This window comes from Phyllostomus discolor, chromosome 6 (genome assembly GCF_004126475.2).
Source record: "Phyllostomus discolor isolate MPI-MPIP mPhyDis1 chromosome 6, mPhyDis1.pri.v3, whole genome shotgun sequence".
Lineage (NCBI taxonomy): Eukaryota > Metazoa > Chordata > Mammalia > Chiroptera > Phyllostomidae > Phyllostomus > Phyllostomus discolor.
The window spans coordinates 125,194,485-125,213,525 of record NC_040908.2 but is presented as its reverse complement, the minus strand read 5'-3'; the positions used below and the strand labels follow the sequence as shown (position 1 = coordinate 125,213,525).

At 46.4% G+C, this 19,041-nt stretch overlaps 1 protein-coding gene across 1 annotated transcript in view; it reads right to left on the bottom strand.

Moving 5' to 3' along the window:
- Nucleotides 1-3,041: 3,041 nt before the first annotated feature.
- DNHD1 (dynein heavy chain domain 1) overlaps nucleotides 3,042-19,041 on the bottom strand; it is a gene marked incomplete at its 5' end in the record, with an annotated part of 70,781 nt that continues 54,781 nt past the window's right edge. Inside the window, 15 exons of the mRNA XM_036029992.1 lie at nucleotides 3,042-3,962; nucleotides 4,146-4,954; nucleotides 5,170-5,319; nucleotides 5,480-5,571; nucleotides 6,366-6,567; nucleotides 6,664-6,780; nucleotides 6,990-7,176; nucleotides 7,374-8,339; nucleotides 8,469-8,647; nucleotides 8,823-8,975; nucleotides 9,207-9,506; nucleotides 15,590-16,061; nucleotides 16,266-16,697; nucleotides 16,823-17,005; nucleotides 17,262-17,411. Coding sequence (XP_035885885.1) covers nucleotides 3,612-3,962; nucleotides 4,146-4,954; nucleotides 5,170-5,319; nucleotides 5,480-5,571; nucleotides 6,366-6,567; nucleotides 6,664-6,780; nucleotides 6,990-7,176; nucleotides 7,374-8,339; nucleotides 8,469-8,647; nucleotides 8,823-8,975; nucleotides 9,207-9,506; nucleotides 15,590-16,061; nucleotides 16,266-16,697; nucleotides 16,823-17,005; nucleotides 17,262-17,411 — 4,743 coding nt within the window. The remainder of the gene's footprint in view (nucleotides 3,963-4,145; nucleotides 4,955-5,169; nucleotides 5,320-5,479; nucleotides 5,572-6,365; nucleotides 6,568-6,663; nucleotides 6,781-6,989; nucleotides 7,177-7,373; nucleotides 8,340-8,468; nucleotides 8,648-8,822; nucleotides 8,976-9,206; nucleotides 9,507-15,589; nucleotides 16,062-16,265; nucleotides 16,698-16,822; nucleotides 17,006-17,261; nucleotides 17,412-19,041) is intronic.

Sequence of the window (19,041 nt, the reverse complement as noted above, 5' to 3'; positions counted from 1 at the left end):
CTCTGAGACAGAAACCTGGGAGCAGAATTGCTAGAACATGCTTTATTTAATTAATTTCACTAAGTGCTGGCAGATTGCTCCCAGAATAACTACTCTAGTACATACACCCATCAACGGTGCATGAGGCTTCTTGTTTTTCACTATCTCCCCAACATTTTATATGATAGAGATAACAGAATGATGTGGAGAGAATGGCTATTGGAGAAGAATGCTGGTTTCAAAAACTGGCTCTACTATTTTCTGACTCTGACCTTGGATAATTTACTTAATCTGTATCTCAGCTTCCTCATTTGTATGATGGAGAAATAATAGTACCTATCTTACAAACATCAGGGCTTCTTAGGCATTAATGGGTGAAAATGGTACTGTGTTGTATTTCAGACATTTCCCCTATTCTGTTTCTGAATGAGGATTTCAAATTAGAATAAAAAGCTACAGAAATAAGTGAGTTTCAGGTGAGCTACAGACCATTAATCAATGATGTTTTATTGGTGCATGCAGTATACAAGGTGGATCACAAATTTCCTTATAAATTAGGATATGCAAATAAAATTTAGCTCCTCTCTCAATTATTGATCTGATTTTCCTCACAAGTTCACTCCCATCCTGTACTCCACCAACTAGTGGAAGAGGCTAGAAATAAATTTAATTCAGTCTCTTTAGGTTTCATATGTCCTTTGAAATAAATGCTGAGAAGCTCAAATTTTTCCTATTCTACCTCTGCTTCTCTGGAAAGTGACATCTGGGTATAGAGGGAAGAGCATTTTGATATCAGAAAGAAGGGGTCCCCTGGCCTAATACCAGTCCTTGGGCATGACAAGCTGGAATCCTCTGGGTACAGGTGGCCCAGTTCCATACATGGGCATTCCACCAACATTTGCTTCTAAAGCTGATGAATCCATGGTCTTGTCTTTTTTAGCTGTCAGGGCCTGTGCCCCTCCCTGCTAATTTGGCTTTCTTGCAACAACTATCTTGGGTGCCACAGATCACAGTGATTTTCTGCCTCATTCCCCATTGAGCCTAAAGGACCTCTACTCAGCATCCACACCACACAGGAATCAAGAGACACAACCTCTTTGTGAACATGCCACTCTGCCCTTATAATGCTCCTGGTCGACAGTAAGTCCATGCTGTAAAGCCTTTCCCATCTAAAGCCTCAGGAGGAAAAAGGACAAAAGACTCTTTGGCCTCAGCATGTCAGTTTACTCCTTTATCCCAAAGTCCCAGGTCAAGTTGATTTTGTCTTACTCTTCTGTCTCCTCTCTGCTCCATCTGCCCCCATCAATAGGGACATGATGGCACTTATTTCTTGCCTTTGTCCTGTGTCTATGTTCCTTTTTCTTTTCATTGTTTGGGACATTAATTTCTTAATGGGATTTTAGTTTATCTGGTAGACAATTTCAGTAGTGAAATTGTCAAATCCAGAACATTTTTACACAGCAGCCATTGTATTTAGGCTGTACTGTCATATGATACTTAATTTATAATCTCCAGTTGATTCAGTTTAATAACTTGGTTGGGCATAATTCAGAATGAATTTTGGTCCAGAGAATGGTGTGCATTTGCAGAAAATATTCTGTACCAACCAATTTCAGATGGCTTTTTATGTATCTCACTGTTGCTTTCTGCAACCACTGAAGGATAAATAGTAGTGATAGTAAACATGGATAGAAGCTTCATTTATCCAAAAGATGTCTTCAAAATTCTGCTGATCTCCTCCCCTGACGGAACAGCCATGCCTCTGGTTGATCGTGAGAAAGAAAATGGAATGGTTTCTGAGGAAAGTGGAAAAAAAAAAGAGCAGAGACTTTCATCTCTCTGCTCCGCATTTTGTTACAAGGCGTCAGTTGCACCACAGTCACTAGTGAGTGGCTGTGAGATTGTGCACTGACACTGAGTACATGCTTGTTTGCATTTCCTCCTATCATGTAGCTTGTATCTAGCCAGACAGCAATGGAAGTAAGTTGTACCTGTAAGTTTTGGTGCTGTAGTCAAGGAGAGGACGCCCTTGTAGGCCTTTAGCTCTGCCATTCTATAACCCAATTTTTATCTGAGAGTTTGCCCTGGGATAGTATGCAATCATGCACCTAATAATAACTCAACATATCATGCTTGATTTCCAACTCCCAACTTGTTTCTCCCTCAGATTGCCTATCTCAGTTAATGACACCATGGTCCTCCCAGTTGCTTACACCTAAAATCTAGGACTCACCCTAGAGTTGTCCTCCTCCCTCCCTCTTCACATCTAACTCATCAGCAAATCCTGCTGGCTTTGCCTCCAGAATATTTCTTAAATCCATTCATTCTCCATCTCCCTGTTATGACCCTCATGCACAATCCATCATCTCTCCCTTGAATTACTTCAATAGCATCCAAACAAATCTTCCTCCCTGTTACTCTGGATTTTCTTCCACCCATCCATCAAAGAACAGCCAGGGTGATCTTTGGAAAATGCAAATTAGATCATGTCATCTCCCACCTAATACTCTCCAATATATTCCTCCTTATGCTTTTGAAAAGTACAAGCTCATTATCATGAAAAGGCTCTGTGTGATCTGTGTCTTTCTATGTCTTTCTGTCCTCTTGGCTCACACTGCCCCTCACTCACCATGCTCCAGGTACACGTCCTGTTCCTTGAACACCACAGGGTTATTCTGTCTTAAAACCTTTGAATCTACTGAGTATTCTACCAGAAATATTCTTCCTTTTCAAATATTCAGAAAGCTGTTCCTTACCACCCAAACTACAGGGCCTGGCACAAATAATGCCCCTTTTATTACAAAATCATAAGCATGTAATTCTATAACATAACAATGTCACATTCAAGCACACCATATGACATTTTAGGTGAAACATTCAAACTGCTATCCATCTCGTGCGAGACCTTCACATATTGTACCAACCACACTCAAGCCAGGCATCATTTCTGCTCAGCCTGTACATTAACTCTCCCTTGTAGTCACCCTCTAACATATCAGCCTACTTTATATTCTATATAGCACTTAGAAATCATCAAGTTTAATTTATTTATGTGTTGGCCTTTTATTGTCTTTCTTAGAACAACCTGCATTAGAACAACCTCATTAGTGCCTGGAAGAACATCTGGTTCACAGGAGGGCAGAACAAATAACTGTTGAGTGAACATAGGACCTTGTGTCTTATTTTGCTTGTTTGTTGTGTGTATGGTTCACTCAGAATCCATTGTAGGGAAAGGGATGATTGGGGCAGTCTCGATGATACCACTAAGTGCCTTTAGAAATCGTTTTAAATTCTAATGTTATCCCTTTGAAAATACCCTTGTGGATTTAGCAAAAAGGGCTGTGACCACAGTAGAGAGCTGGGCAGGGATTCTGGATCCTGCATGTTAGCCATCCCCAGACCTGCCTGGGCCGGACCAATACCAGGCCCATCTCTCCATAGTGTCCCCACGCTCCCCTCTTCCTGGTTGCCAGGCATCCACCCTCTTCTGCCTTCTGTGTGAACACATCTCTTCTCTCCTCAGTTGTGCTTTCCTCTCAGTGTGTCACATCCTCAGTGTGAATGCACCATTATTTCTGACAAATCTCAGAATTCTTTCATCGGATCACTCCAACTTTATTTTGGTTGAGGGCTCAGGGCAGGGGTGGGCTGCACACATGGACTCTGCGTTGAACACAGATGGCAGGACTGAGCTTGGTGGGCAGGGGCAGGTGCATCAGGATATTCCTGCTGTGTAGCCTAGTAGTGCCCAGGGGCCCTTCCATGTACACAGGACAGGAATATACAGCCAGGCCAGTAAGGGGTGGCGGGTCATTGGTACCCTGGATCTGGGTGCTGACGCTGACTGGAGGCAGAGGGCTGGGCTGGCTGGAGGAACTGTCCTTCAAGGCCCTTGCTAGTGGGTCCCACTGGGCATTCCAGAGCTGTAGCCCAATCAGCAGCAGCCCTGTCTCTGGAACCGTGGGTCTTGGGCTATTCACCACCTGGGGGGTGCCAGAAGCCAGTCAGTCAAGGCTAGGAAGCTAAGGGGTCTTCGTAAGGTGGGATCAGAGAAGATAGGGTTACTGAAGAGACAAGATCACCAACAGGCAAGGTAGGATAGCTGCAGGGTGTAATCAGGAAGGTGGAGGGGGCAGAATTGGAAATGAGGGGCTGCAGGAAGATACCTGGAGGTACAGAGGGTTGCTGTTCAGCTCTTGACGTTTATGGGGAAGATGACTGGAGCTGGAGCCTTGGCTACCAGGCAAATTGGAGCTGGGTGCAGAGTGGTCCAGGGTGACTGTAGCAAAGGCAGCCTCCCAGCGCAGTGCCAGCAGCAGGCGGCGGGGGTAGCAAAAGGCTGATAGGTGAAAGATGCGCTTTGGTACTTCAGTGCCCGCACCCAAGTAGCGAACCAACAGCTGCCCACGGCGTGACAGCTGTCGCAGCCAGTGCCAGGGTGGCTGCGGCCCGGCTTGTGCATGGCGTCGCCAAGGCGGGGGTAGGCGGCCAGTCCAGAGAGCGTGGGCCACTGCTGCACAGCGTGGGAAGGCACACGGGGGTGCTCCCTTCAGCTGCTGCAATAGACAGTCAAGGTCCTGCTGCAGCACCTTCACCAGCTGGCTCAGTTCCAACACCTCGGTCTGCAGGAAGCCCTCTAGAGGCCGCCCCTCGTTGAACCTCATCGCCATCCACCTGGTGCCAGACTGGTCTTGGCGAGTGTTCTCGGTCAGTAGAGCCTGCAATGACTCCAGTCTCCGTTTGGCAACTACCAAACGCTGCAGCAGCCGACTTTTGATGCGCGGAGAGCCTCCCCGAGGCATAGGCACCCAAGTTGGTGAACTCCGTTGGAGGGCACTCAGGAGAGCACGACTCTGACGTCGCAATAGCCAGGCCTGGGAGCTAGCACTCAGTCCACAGATCCCGGGTTCAGGCCATGTGGACAGTAGGTGCATCTGGGCCTTGCATTCTGCCATAGCATCCAGCTCCTCTAGCTCTGGGAGGTGGAGGTGAGGGGTAAGAGACAAGGTCTCTCCCCAGTACAGACCCAAAAGAGTAGGCCTTCCTCTGACACTGTAAGCCCTCACCTTATAACTATGTGAATATTGTACCCTCCTGCCCCTTTGTTGCCAAAGCTGTTCACACTCCTAGGAGAGTAGCACTACACTGTGCTGTTCCCCACCCCAACACAGATACCTGGCCAACGCTTACCTGGGTTGGGCAACAGAGTGGCTAGAAGATACTGGGGTGTGTGTGGTTGGTCCCAACTCCCCCTGCTGGGACTCAGGCAGGAATGTATGAGGCTAATCACAGACTCCCTGTCCTTGTTGTCTCCCAGAGGACCCCCATAGAACACCAAAGCTGAAGATGAGATCAGAGCCCCTCAATTCCAGCCCCTCCAGTTTCCACCACTTCCCAAAACAAAGTTATAAATGATGTCCCGGTCTCAGTACTCCCACACCTTCCCCTTTCCAGGCTCTCTTGGGGGCTGATAACTACATGGGGGCAGAAGGGGTCTCACCAGCCAGCTCCTGCATGGCAGTATGGGGATTACTAAGGCTGGCCCACAGCTGGTCTTGAATCTGAAGGACATGGTTGAAGGTCACTTGACTCCTGGGGGAGGGGAGCAGGTAGTAGGCTTTCAAAACCATTTATATGCTGAGGACTCACATCTTTCTCTGCAGCCCAAACATCTCTCCTGAGCTCCAAACTCATGAGGGCTCACTAGTCATTGCCAATTGATGACCTCAAATTCAACTTGCTTTCAATAGAAATCACCATTTCCCTCAACACCAGCCACCCAATTGTTCAAGGATAATTCTGAGAGCCATCTTTGACTCCTCTTCCTCACCCCATATTTACTCCCCCTGCTGTGACTACCCTAGTCCCTACCACCATGATCTCTTCCCTTGAGACTTCCAGAGCCTCCTAAAACTGTTCTGCTTGCCTCCAGCCCAGCCCTGTCTGGTCCATTCTCCACACTGAAGACAGAGTAATTTTTCAAACAGGGAAGTAGGACCACATTTCTTTCCCTACTTAAAACCATCAGTGGCTTCCCACTGTCCTCAAGATAAAATCAGGCCCCTTACCATGGTCTTAAAGGCCCTTTACCACAAGCCTCAGTTTTCCCACTCAACCCCTAGCATGTCCACCTCTGGCACACTGCTGCCTTCTCCCTCCTGCTAGTTCCCTCTGCTCAGAAAGGACCAGTCTCCACCTGATCTGCCTCTGTGAAATTTCAAGACTCAGTTCAAAGTGAGATCCCAAAGTCCTTGGAGAAGCTGTCCTTGGCTTCCACCTGCCCTCACACTTTGGTGCTCTCCAGAGGTGAATCCCAGACCCTGTGGAGAAATACTCAGCATTTGCTGTGTGACTGACTGATGAAGCAGGATGGGTGGGTCTCTCACCAGCGCCCCCTGTGTGCCTGCATCTTCATTCCATATTGCTGCCGGTGTAGCAGGAGGCTGTGTAGGAGGAGCAGGGGCAGCGTCCTGGTAAGGGGTTGCATATAGGGTCCTTGCTGGGCTAGCTCCACACTGTTGATCAAAATGTGGCCCAGCTCCAGTGACTGCTCCCAGAAAACAGGCATGCAGTGCTGAGTCAGCACAGCTAGAGAGAAAGGAAAGTAATGAGTCAGCACAGCACAGTCACTCTCCCTCCTCCAATCTGATAGCCTTTGTGGGGGTTTGGGGGTTGGCTCCTCACCTGGTAAAGAAGCAACAGCCTCTGCAGACACAATAAGCCAAAGACGGAAACCACTGTGGACCACATTCCTGCTTTCAGGTTGGACTAAAAGCAGTTCTAACTCCAGGTCCGAGACCACTGGGTACAGACATGGGCTGAGTTTAATCAGTGGGTAAAGAGGGTCAGACACAAATCTAGGGATCAGACTTGAGGCTAAGAGGTCAAGAGTCAAATACAGGGGGCAGGCTGGAAGCTAGGGGATTGCCCATGAGACCTGAGAGTTCAAGCTTAGTTAGGCCCAAGTGTAGGAAAAGAGTCCTAGAAATGATCTCTTGGCAGCAACCCACCGTTGGCTCCATCCAGCAGCCCCAGCAAGGGCTGTAGCAGCTCTTTCGGCCAGTGAGGCATCAGGTGACAGTTCTCCAGCACCAGCCAGTGCCCTTTGTGCATTGCCTGGCGTAGAGTGCTGACCACATAGGAAACCGGGTCCCAGGCCTCAGAGCCCAGGGCTATCACCTCCAGGTGCTTCTGCCCCTGGAGAGCATAAACAGATGTCAGAATAACTCAGAGTGATCCTAGAGTGACCCAAGGGGCCCAGAGTAATGCCACAATCACCCCAAAAGTTCCGGACTAATCCAAAAGATCCATGAGAATGTTGGGAGGCTCAACCCCCACCCCATCCCAGTCCATAGGAGCCTGGGTACTCGGTGGCCAACAGGCATGGCTCAAACCTGCTCATGCTGTGCAGCCAATTTCTGGATGACAGTCAGGGGGTGCAAGATAGCTGTGGGGTGACCAGGTGGTGGCAGCAAGATCAGCAGGGGCCGAGTAGCCTGGCTTTGTTCAAAGGGTGTGGTGGACGCACTCAGGTTCTCATCCAGGGGCCGGCCCAGGAGGCTGGTGGTAAAGTCTGCCAGGGCAGCTGCAAGGCACTCAGGTCTCAGCACACGCCACAGGATCAGCTTCTGGAGGAGGCTGAAGGGATCAGGCCCAGGCCCAGGTGCAGGTCCCAGTACTGTGGATGACAGTGACAGGTAAGCCTGCCAAACACTGGAGTGGCCTTCCAGGGATGCACGCAGCCCCGCAAATTGGGGCAGCAGTTCTAACATTCCACATTCATGCCAGGCCCTCGGCCCTAGCCAGGCTGGTCGAGTCACACCTGGAACCGGCTTGCTATAGCCTATGCTGGGAGAGGCTGCCAGTCCAGGCCAAAGTGCCAGCCTCTCCAGATCTGGTGCCTTCCTTGCCACTTGCAGCAGAGCCAAAGCACCCAAGGCACCTACCAAGGGTATGTGGGTCAGGCCCAGTGCAGCTACAGTGCTGCCCAGCAGCTGGCGGGTCAGCTGTGTTTTCAGCTGTAGCAGATGGCTGGGCAAGTCCTGCCCCTGATGGTTCTCACAGTGTTTCATGCTGTTCAGAGCCTGCTTGGTGGCTGCCAGCCAATTCTCTGGGCCCATACAGAAAGGTAGCAGCAGGTTCCGCAGTGGGCTAAGAGCCTTGATAATGGCCATTCCATGCTGGACCACACGCCGATAGGGTGCCCACCGTACCACCTCCCGCATCCTCAGGTCTTCTAGTTCCTCATAGTGGGCATGCAGCTGACACAGCTCTGCCTGTGTCCTTAACATGTCTCGCAGGAACTTGGCTGGTTTCTGATGATTTAGGTTCTGGGACAGTAGCATCAGCAAGAGCCGTTCCTGCATACAGTCATTGTTGCATGGATTTGGCCCTTTCCCCCATAATCCCCCATCACCTCCACTCTTCTCCACACCAATACCTGGCCCCACCAAAGCTCATCCCAACCTATAGAGCAGATCCCCGAGCACCTCAGCAGCCTCCATGGCTTCATGGGTATCCAGAGCTCTTGTCTTGAGGTCCTGCCAGTGGATCTCGAGCTCAGGATGCTCCGTGCACAAGATTTCATGCAGCATCTGTTCTTCTAGGATGTCCATGTTCAGGCCCAGATCCAGTACATTCAGCCTCTTTAGCAGCTCACAATCTAGTACTTGGGGTCATATGGGAAACACATAACCCCTTCCCCTTGGCAGAACCAGAAGGTAGGATGCACAGGGAGTGTGGTTCCCTGCTATAGTCCTGAACCTACTCTGGGCCAGATTGAATGAAGCTGGGAGCCTAGTATGTCACAAAGCTGTGCTGGCAACTTACCCATTGGGCCTCACCTTTTTCCAAAGCACTGAGGGGGAGGTTAGTGCTCAGATAGAGACAGAAGCCAGGCTGCACCTGGGGTGGGCTCAGCTGATCCCGCTGCAGTAGCCATTGCAGTTCTTGGCACCCTAGGCCCAGCTCCATGTTGGTTAGTAGCACAGGCAGGCCTGTGAGGGGGAGACAAGGACACACTACCCACCATGCCAGCATGTAGGCCCCCTATGCACAAAATGAGCTCCCCTCTGGATAATAGCAGGATTCTTTCAGGGCTCTTCAGTAGCGTTAGTGCCTGGGATGAAAGTGGGAGATAAGGTCAGACTGGGGTGTGAGAGACCTGTGGGGACACAGAGTGGGGGGAGGACAGAAAGAGGATATGGTGGGTGGGGACTAGTTCTTACCACGAGCAGCTGCCTCCAGCAGCTGAGGACCCAGGTCTGGATTAGAGCCTGAAAATACACTGAGGTAGGGAATGGATAGAGACTGGGTCTCAGAGGCTGGCCTTGACTTCTGCCTCTCTGTCTCATCCTCCTTTTTCTCTTGCTCTTGCTTCTCTTCCTTTTCCTCCTCTTCCTCCTTTTCCTTTTCCTCTGCCTTCTGCTCTTTTATCTTGTCCTTAGCCTCATCACTCTCTTCACTATCATTATCTTCCTCTTCCGAGTCCTCCTCTTCTTTTTCTTCATTTTTCCTGTAGCACGTCCCTGCAGAAAGATGCAGAGGAACTATTCTAAGAGGAGGAATTAGCCTGCCAGGGAACACTGTTTACCCATAGGCTCCATTTCATGAGGGAAGTCACTTAAGCTCTTTGTGGCTCATTTTCCTTAACTGCAAAATGGGGTTGATATCAATGAGTCCCTCAGAGTGTTACTGTGAAGAAGACATGAACCAATAATTAGAAAGCACTCAGATGGCACTTAGTAAGCAGTCAATAAATGTTAGCCATCATTATTATTACTCTAAAATTCCAGGGCGGGGTTCTAGTCACCCCTGAAATTGGCTCCATTTCTGCCTTTCTGTGGGTTGACGAGTCAGTGAATTTCCCTTTTTGCCTAGGATAATCTGTCACTAACAACTAAAAGAGTCATCACTAATATAGAAGTCAGTGCTTATAAGTGAAAGGCCATAAACTGGAATTAATCATGGGCAGCATGGTGGACACAGATGTTTGTCTAACCAATAGCCGTCTCAACTCCTCCTCCTTTGCCTTCTCTACTGCAGGAGCCAGAAAACAGAAATACTTATTATTTAAGTATTAACAAATTTAGTAATTTAAAAAAATATTTTATTTATTTAGTTTTAGAGAGAGGAAGAGAGGAGAAAGAGAGGGAGAGGCACATCAATGTGTGGTTGCCTCTTGTGCACCCCCTACTGGAGACCTGGCCTGCAACCCAGGCATGTGCCCTAGACTGGGACTGGAACCAGAGATCCTTTGGTTCACAGGCTGGCACTCAATCAACTAAGCCACACCAGCCAGGGCAAGAATTTTTTTAGAAGTATTAAGCATTTAAGAAGCAGACAAGTGAAAGTTGGTGGGTCTACAGTTTGGTGTGTTCATTTCCTATTACTTAACAAATTACCACAAACTTAGCAGCTTAAAACAGCACCTACTTATTAGTTCAGTTCTATAGATTAGAAGCCTAGCACAACATGATTGGATGATCTGCTCAGGGTTACACTGAGCTAATCAAGGCATTAGCTGGAGCTTGATTCTCCAAGGCATCATCTGGGACTTGGGGCCTCTTCCAGGCTTGTGGTTTCCTTTTTTTCCCTGTAGCCACTCTATCTTCAAGTCAGCAGCCATTCAGTTCATTGAATCTTTCTTGTGTTTCAAATATTTTCTACTTTCTCTTCTTTCCTCCTTTCTTCTTAGAGGGGCATGGGTGATTACATTAGCCCACCCAGGTAATTAAGGATACTACAAGGGAGGATCCAAAAAAAAACCATAATTATCTTCTGGAGTGTGGGCCCCTTGTCGTACAGCCTTTGCCTGCTAGGTGAGTGTTCAAGGGACCCATCTGTATCAGTGTACCAACTGGAATTATTGTGAGAGGCTGCATTCAGCTTCAGTGAAATTTTTTGAAGACTCTTTTGCACGTTTCCCCATTTCATGATAGGTGATTTACAAGTGCACCTGCCCACACCATGTGATGTTCACAATTTTTGACCAAAAATGGCATGACCCCCCTAACCCATGCCTCACCCTCCCTATTCACCCAATTTCACCCCAAGCAACCTTTTTTTATTTCCCCAATGAAAAAATTCCTCAAAGGGAAATGTTTTGCAGATGTGGAAGAGGTAACAAAAAACAGAAGCACTAAAAGGCATCAAAATCGACAAGTTCAAAAACTGTTTTTGAGAAGTGGAAAAGACATCTTGATAGGTATATTACATCAAATGGAGAGTACTTTGAAGGTGACTGAAGTTTAAACAGGAATAAATACACAATTTTTTTATAACTAAATTCCAGGTTTTTGGGGGTCCCCCCTCGTATCTCTATCTTAAGGTCAGTTGATTAGTAGCCTTTATTACAAATAAGTCCCTATTTGTTTAACCATGGTAAGTGGGCTTTTTGTTACTGATAGTGTGAGCATTTCTAAATAATAAAGCAAATTGGGTGTTGGAAGAAGCAATGTGGGTTTTTCTTTTCCCTTCTGGGAAGGTGGCTGGACTATGTGGTAGGTAAGAAGTTGTCTTAGGTCATGGGACTTAGACCACATGCTCCCTGAACTTTAGTGGATTTAGTAAAAGATATTCAAGTGTGCTGGCTACTTCTGTACTGAGAAGGGAGAAACTTTAAGGAAATTCCTTTCTGCTCATATCAAGCAATTTCAGACCACAGATGATAAGATACTCATGCACCTTGCTGCTTTGTAAAAATTATTCTCTACTTCATGTTGCATGGGATAGGAAATTATGAACTACTGAAGGAGATTAGAGAATTAGGAAAGCCTCACCCCAAACACTTTTCTCTCTGCACTCCCTACCTGATAAAGGTAATAGTCTCCTTCCCTCTTTTGATTTGGATACAGCCCAAAGCAAAAGGGGCTACATCCTATGGCTGATCAGCCTTAGTTCACTAGTAAGACTATTTTTTTATATACAACTCTGAGGTGAAGGCCAAGATTTAGATGGATAACAATTACACTAAAGGTTAGTGGACTTGGTGGAGCCCCCAGAACCAATGTCAAGAGACAGAACCCAGAAGGGATGGTTTAAATTCAAGAATGAGAATGTACCAAGATTTCTAGCATTGATTAATAGCTAACAGAGTCCTTGTAAATGAAATCTGCAGAAAAAAGGTGAGAGATATAAGGGGATTATCCAGAAAATTCTTCATCTAGTAATAAGTGATCTGTGTTTGCTTCATTTTAAGGCAAATCCTAAGCCCCCAACAGAGTCCAATAGGACATGGACATCTAAGGCAGAACAGCTACAAACAGGGGACTCCTGCCCAACTGGTTTTTTTTTTTTTTTTCCACAGATAAACCTGGGGGCAATGGGCAAAGAAAATTATACTATTTATCAGAACCCAGGGCAGCTGGACAGGCTGTCCAAAAATTCCATAGCCAGTGAAATAATGCTAATCTTTTGCCTTACTGTTTCTGCCTGACATTATATAGTAGATGCTAGAGACTAATATATAGTGTGTGTTTCTTATCCTGTCCCAATTTCTAAGCAGGAAGTTTATTGTAATTGTCTTTATCTGATTTTGTTTCACTTTGCATATCAGGTATATTGATATGGTGAGATGGCATGTAATCTATCATAGGTTATAGAATCATGAAGACTTCCAGCCAAAATAGAGGCATAGGTAGACATGCTTTGCCTTCTCTCACAACTGTAAGAAGGAATCACAATTAATCTCAAAACAAAAAAACAACCAGAACTGCCAGAAAAATTGAACTGTGTTGAAGTTCAACAACCAAAGATTTAAAGAAGAAATATTCATCCAGGTGGGTAGGAGGGGTGGAGACAGGGAGCTGGGGGCAGAGAGGACACTGAGTGGAGGTGGCAAGGCAGCAACAGGGAGGCAGCAGTAGCAGCCAGCTGAGTGGGTGGCCCCACATTCACATGTAGCAGATTAAAACCAGGAGGGGCAACTGGGGAGCTAGTGATCCCAGCTCTAGGCCAGACCACACAGCCCAGGGTTCCAACACTGGGAAAATAAAGCCATATAACCTCTGGCTGTAGAAATCAGGAGGGGTTGGGTAGCAGAAGAATCTGCTGGTTCCCGAGGAGAATCTGTTTAAAGGACCCACAGGGTCCTACAGTGTATGCAAACCCATTCACTTTGGAATTCAGCACCAGGGCAACAGCTAGAAGGGTGCCAGTCATATACAGGAAGTGTGGGAGAGGGACTAAAAATGGTATGAGAGCCAAGCAAGCAGCAATGTTCCCTCTCTGACCCCTCCGCACATCTTCACAAAGCAGTGAAATGGGCTGGCCCACTCTGGTGAATATCTAAGGCTCCACCCCTTACAATGTAACAGGTATGCCAGGCATGGGAATTAAAGCAGCTCTACTTAATATACAAAAACACAGGTAGGCTACCAAAATGAGGGGACTGGGAGATAAGACCCAAATGAAGGAATGCTTCAAAACTCTAGAAAAAGAACTAAGTAACATGGTGGTAGCCAACCTATCAGATGCAGAGTTCAAGGCACTGGTGATAAGGATGTCCAATAAAATGATTGAGTATGGCCACAACATAAAGGAAGAAGTGAAGGTTATACAAAGTGAGATGAAGGAAAATCCACAGGGAACCAATAGTGAAGGGAAGGAGGCTGGGTTTCAAATCAATGATTTGGAACAAAAGGAATAAATAAACATTCAACCAGATCAAATAGAGGAAACAAGAATTCAAAAAAAATGAGGAGAGGCTTAGGTACCTCTGGGACAACTATAAACATACCAACATCCAAATCATAGGGGTGCCAGAAGGAGAAGATGAAGAGCAAGAAATTGAAAACTTATTTGAAAAACAATGAAGGAAAACATCCCCATTTTGGCAAAAGAAATAGACATACAAGTCCAGTAAGCACAGACAGTCCCAAACAAGTTGGACCCAAAGAGGACCACACAAAGACACATCATAATTAAAATGCCAAAGGTTAAAGATAAAGAGAGAATCTTAAAAGCAGCAAGAGAAAAGAAGACAGTTACCTACAAAGGAGTTTCCATAAGACTAACAGCTGATTTCTCAAAAGAAACTTTGTAGGCAAGAAATATTCAAAGTGATGAGAAGTCAAGACCTACAACCAAGGATAGAGTAACCAAGGTTACTCTATCCAGCAAAGCTATCAGTTAGAATTGAAGGACATATAAAGTGCTTCTCAGACAACGTAAAGCTAAAGGAGTTCATCATCACCAAGCTCCTATTATATGAAATGTTAAAGGGACTTATTTAGGGAAAAAAAGATGATCAAAACTATGAACAGTAAAATGACAACAAACTCACAACCATCAACAACTGAACCTTAAAAAAAAAAACAAAACCTGGGCAAACAACTAAAGCAGGAACATAATCATAGAAATGGAGATCACATGAAGGATTATCAGCAGGGAGGGGCAAAGGGGAGACTGAGAGAAAAAGCATAGGGTATAAGAAGCATAACTGGTAGGTACAGAAGAGACAGGGGGATGTTAAGAATTGTATGGGAAGTGGAGAAGCCAAAGAATGTATATGCACGACCCATGGACATGAATTAAAGGGGAGGATTGCTGGGGGGAAGTGAGGTACTGGGTGGGGGGGCAAAGGGGAAAATTTTGGGGCAACTATAATAGCATAACCAATAAAATATACTTAAAATAAGTCACAATATGATTTTTTAAAATTATAAATAAAAATTCTATGAGGAAAAAAATCATGAAAAGCCACATCCAGATCTAATCAAGAGCAAAGAACATCATTTAGAGTTCCTGGACTCAGCACTGTATGCAGCAATTAGATGTTTCTTCAGGGTGTCTCTCAGGGTGAATTCATTTATAGTTATACATGTGCTAGTTCTATAATGGGTATTTTTGTAATGGTGCATGGGCACAATGGAAAGTAGTGCTGAATAACCAAGGTAACAATGGTATCAGTAATATATTAGTAGTAATAATGACTAACATTTTGAATAACTTATTATATGTTAGGCACTGTGTGAACCCTTTCTATGCGAATTACCATACTTAATATAACACTTTATGAGATGGGTATAACTAAGACACTCATTTTATTGGCAAATAAACTTAGATTTAGAGAGATTAAGTATCTTGCCTTAGGTCAACACCTAGCAAAGGACAGATATTTGACCCAGACAGTCTGATTATAGACCCCTTCATTATACACCTTCCATCAGAGATGTCTGCTGTCATCAGCCCTAACCTTTTCTTCTGGGAAATAAACACCTTCCCTTCCTTCCCCTGGGAAATGTTCCTTCTTACACTCCACCCAGATGGTTTGTGATCCAAGCAGAACCAATAGAAATAGTTCCCCAGAATTCCTGAACATAGGACAATTTTGGGTTGTAAAGCCCTAATTCTTTGCCAAGTTTCCAGTGGTGCTGAGCAGACCAGGGAAGTGGAAGATCACGGATGGACTGCTCAGCCTCTGATCCATGATCATTGCAATGTGGGCCAAAAGCTGTAAATGTGACCTAATTTAATAGCCTGGTAAAATATAGGATTGCCTGGCCACAAAAATTTAGTGTCTTTATTATAAAAGGGAAGATCACTATGGCTGAAGTGTTGGGCAGTTCAGACACCTGAGAAACATTGTGATTATAATCCCTGGCTTTACCTTTGCCCTTGGTGGGAACTGGGGCCATACATCTAGTATCTTCCAGAGGCAGTGGGTTCAGCCAGATGAGGGCCTGGTTGCTGGAGTCAAGTACCAGAGGCCAACGGCAACTAAAGTAGTGGGTGCAACTTCGCAGAAGCAGGCCTGCCAGGCGAGCTGACTTTGCCTGGGGCTTCAGGCCTCGGTCCCACTGCAGCTGTTCAGATTCAGAGCTCAGCAAGGACAGAAGGCTGAAGGGGGAGCGTGTGGAGAGCAGGGGCTTTTTTGGTGGTATGATGACAGATTTCCGATTCTGCTTCAGGGCCTGTGCCACATCATCTGGGCCTAGGGTCTCCTGGAAGCCCCTACATAGAGCCAGCCACTTGGCCAGTAGTTCCTGGCGCCGTGCTGGTGGGAAGGGACCCAGGTAAACGATGGCAGCTGAACACAGGAGGGCATCTCCGAACACAGTCATGCAGTGCCCCTTCAGCTTCTGGTGTGGAAGGGAAAACCAGAGTGAGGAGGATAGAGTCAGATAGTCTGGCAGAGAAGGAGCAAGACAGGATATGGAGCAAAGCATGACAAGAGGAGCAGAGTGGAACAGAAGGAGGCAGTGAGAGCATGGGGCGGAGAAGAGGAGTGTAGGCAGTGCTGCAGAAGGTGAACTTTGGGGGGAAATCTGGGAGGGGCTATTTACCTGGAGCTCTGTAGTCCAGGAATACATGGGAGTGAGCAGTGCAGCCTTTATGGGCCACTTGTGATACTGGCAACTCTGAGCACAACTGAGATTCTCTACTAGATGGTTATGGGAATCCTGAGCATCTTCCAGCTTCTTGGTCAGGGCCAAATTGTGCTCTAGGATATCTTGAGCCTGGAACTGGTAGTGGGCCAGGCGGGCCTGCTCCCGAGCCAGTGTGGCTTCTACCTGCCGCAGCAGCAGGCCCGTGGGCAGTCCTCGGTGTTGTGCCAGCCTGTAGTGCAGAACAGCCCAGAGCCAGGCTGCCAGGCTTGCTGCAGGTATGCTTACTGCCCTCAGTGCTGCATCACTCATACCTGGAGCCTTCAGAGCTAGGTTTAACTTTATTACCTCTGAGTCCGTCATCTTCTCCTTGGGGAAGAACACCAGCTCCTGAGAAGGTTTATTAAAAGGGATGGAAACATAGATGCTCAGAACCTTGCCCCAGCCTCCTCACCTTGTCAAGTATACCCTTTATGTATCCACTCTCCTCATCCATTATATCCCACATACCGTACCTGATAAAAATCCTCAGTGCATAACAGCTGCTTGGCACTGGCCCAGCCTCTTTCACGGTGGAACAGGTCACACAGTGCATCGGTCACCTGGATCACAGATTCTGGTGGTGCTCGATAGCTCCGGATCTCCTCAAAGTCGGTCACCTTCAGCTGGCTCAGGGGCCCAAGAAATGCCTTGCCCATCTAAATAAGGAAAGATTCACTCCTGAGGTGTGCTCCTGAAATGCCCTCTTTCTTCAAGGTGTTGTTGCCAAGAGGGATCAACTCTTCTTAGGAGTCCCCATGAAGGGACCATTCCTCAAGCCATCCTGTTTATTTTTGCACCCTCCCCCAGGAGACTCCATGACAAATCACCCCATGCTGTCTTCTGGACTTCCTATCAGGGGTTGTCCTCTCCCAAGAGGGGAGCAGTGCAGGAAATGTGACAGGAAAAGCCCACCTGCTCCAGGAAAGCCTCATGCTGAGCCCTCAGGGCATCCCACTGCTTGGTCAGGTTCTTAATGAGATTCTCCTGCTGGCCACACTCTGCCAGTTGCTGCTTGTGCAGGAGCTTGCCTTGCTCTAGCTGCTGTTCCAGTGTGCTGAGGTTCTGTGAACAGAGACCCAGGCTGCAGCTCCAGATCCTAGGCCAGGTGGGAATACCCCAAGGGAAGACCCCATGGGCTTGGGACTATAGCATACTCCTCACTCAGTAGTTCAGGTGATTGATTAAGTTGAACTCCAAATAAGCCACAGATACAGGCTGAGCTCTGAAGCTGCCACTTCCTGGTCCATAAATTCTACATCTAGTGATGCAGCCCCTGAATTTATGGTTGTTTCTCTTGACCTGCCATTTAGTCCCAGGCAATCTGAATCCAAAGCCTATGTTTTTGACCATTGTGCTACACTCCCTCTCTTACTTGACCATTAGTGGTATTTGTCACAGAGGCAGTTCTCTTCCTCTTGAAACATTTTCCCCCCTTGACTTCCATGATACCATGTTCTCTTCTGGTCTTCTCCAACTCCTGTAGCTGCTCTTTCTCAGTCTTTTCCTCTGTCATCCTTTAAATATACCTCAGCAATTTTTTTCAGGGCCCCCTTCTCTTTTCACCCTACATTTCTATATATTCCCTCCCTAATCACATGACTTTGATTACCACTTATATTTTAACAGCTCCCAGTCTCTATCTCTAGTCAGATTCTTTCCCTATCCCCACACCCATGTATCCATCTCCTTAATGGAAACCTCCTCTTTGGTGTCTCTCAGGCCCCTCAGACTCCACATGTCCAAAAATGAATATATGGCCTCCTCAGATCTCTTACAATCTTACTCATCTGCTCATGTGTTCTTTGTCTTAGCACTGTGGCAAAATACACCCAAGTTTCCCCAAAAAGAAACCTAATTGTTATATTGATTCCATCTCTTCTATTTTCCCCAAACCCAATGTAATCTTCAAGGTTTTTAAATTCTACCTCCCAGATGTCTTCCATGTCAAGTCCCATCCCAGTATCCATCCCTTCTGCCTATGTTCTCTCACTCCTGACCTGTACTGGCTTCCCTTCTTAATCCCCTCCTGTAATCCGTTTTCCCTACTTCAGCTTGACTGGTTTTCTAAAAACCGAATATCATCATTGTCCTCATGACTCTAATCACACTTGCCATTGTTTCATTTGGTTTATAATATCTCGATGACCAGAAGGCCTCTACTCATCTTCCCAATGTCATCTCTTTTTCCCTTCCCAGTATTCTACTCTCCAGCCATTCCTGACTTTCAGTTCCCCCAATGTGGCCTCTGGGCCTTTGCACATGCTGTTAGTTCAGCCTGTGACATTCTTCCTCCCCACCCTCATTTAAGCAAAATCTTACCTAAGTCTTCAGGCATCAATTTTGATGTTCTTAATTTATTTGGTTACATATTTAAGGATTTTTTTTTTAGCACCTACTATAGCGCTATGCTTTCTCTAGAAAGTCTTTCCTGATACTTCAGAGTATCCTGGACTTTTTCTGTCATCACACACTATTTTGTAATTGCCTGGATTAGTTTATCTCTTCCAGTAAACTAGGCACTGAAAAGGCAAGGACAGTGCATTATCTTTCTTATTTGGAGGCACTCTAACCTAATATTAATAGTGACTAATATTTATTGAACTCTTAATATGTGCCGGCACTTTTAAATGTTTTCCATGTAAGATCTCATGGAAAGATGAGATCTTAATCCTCATTCTAGATTTCTCTGGAT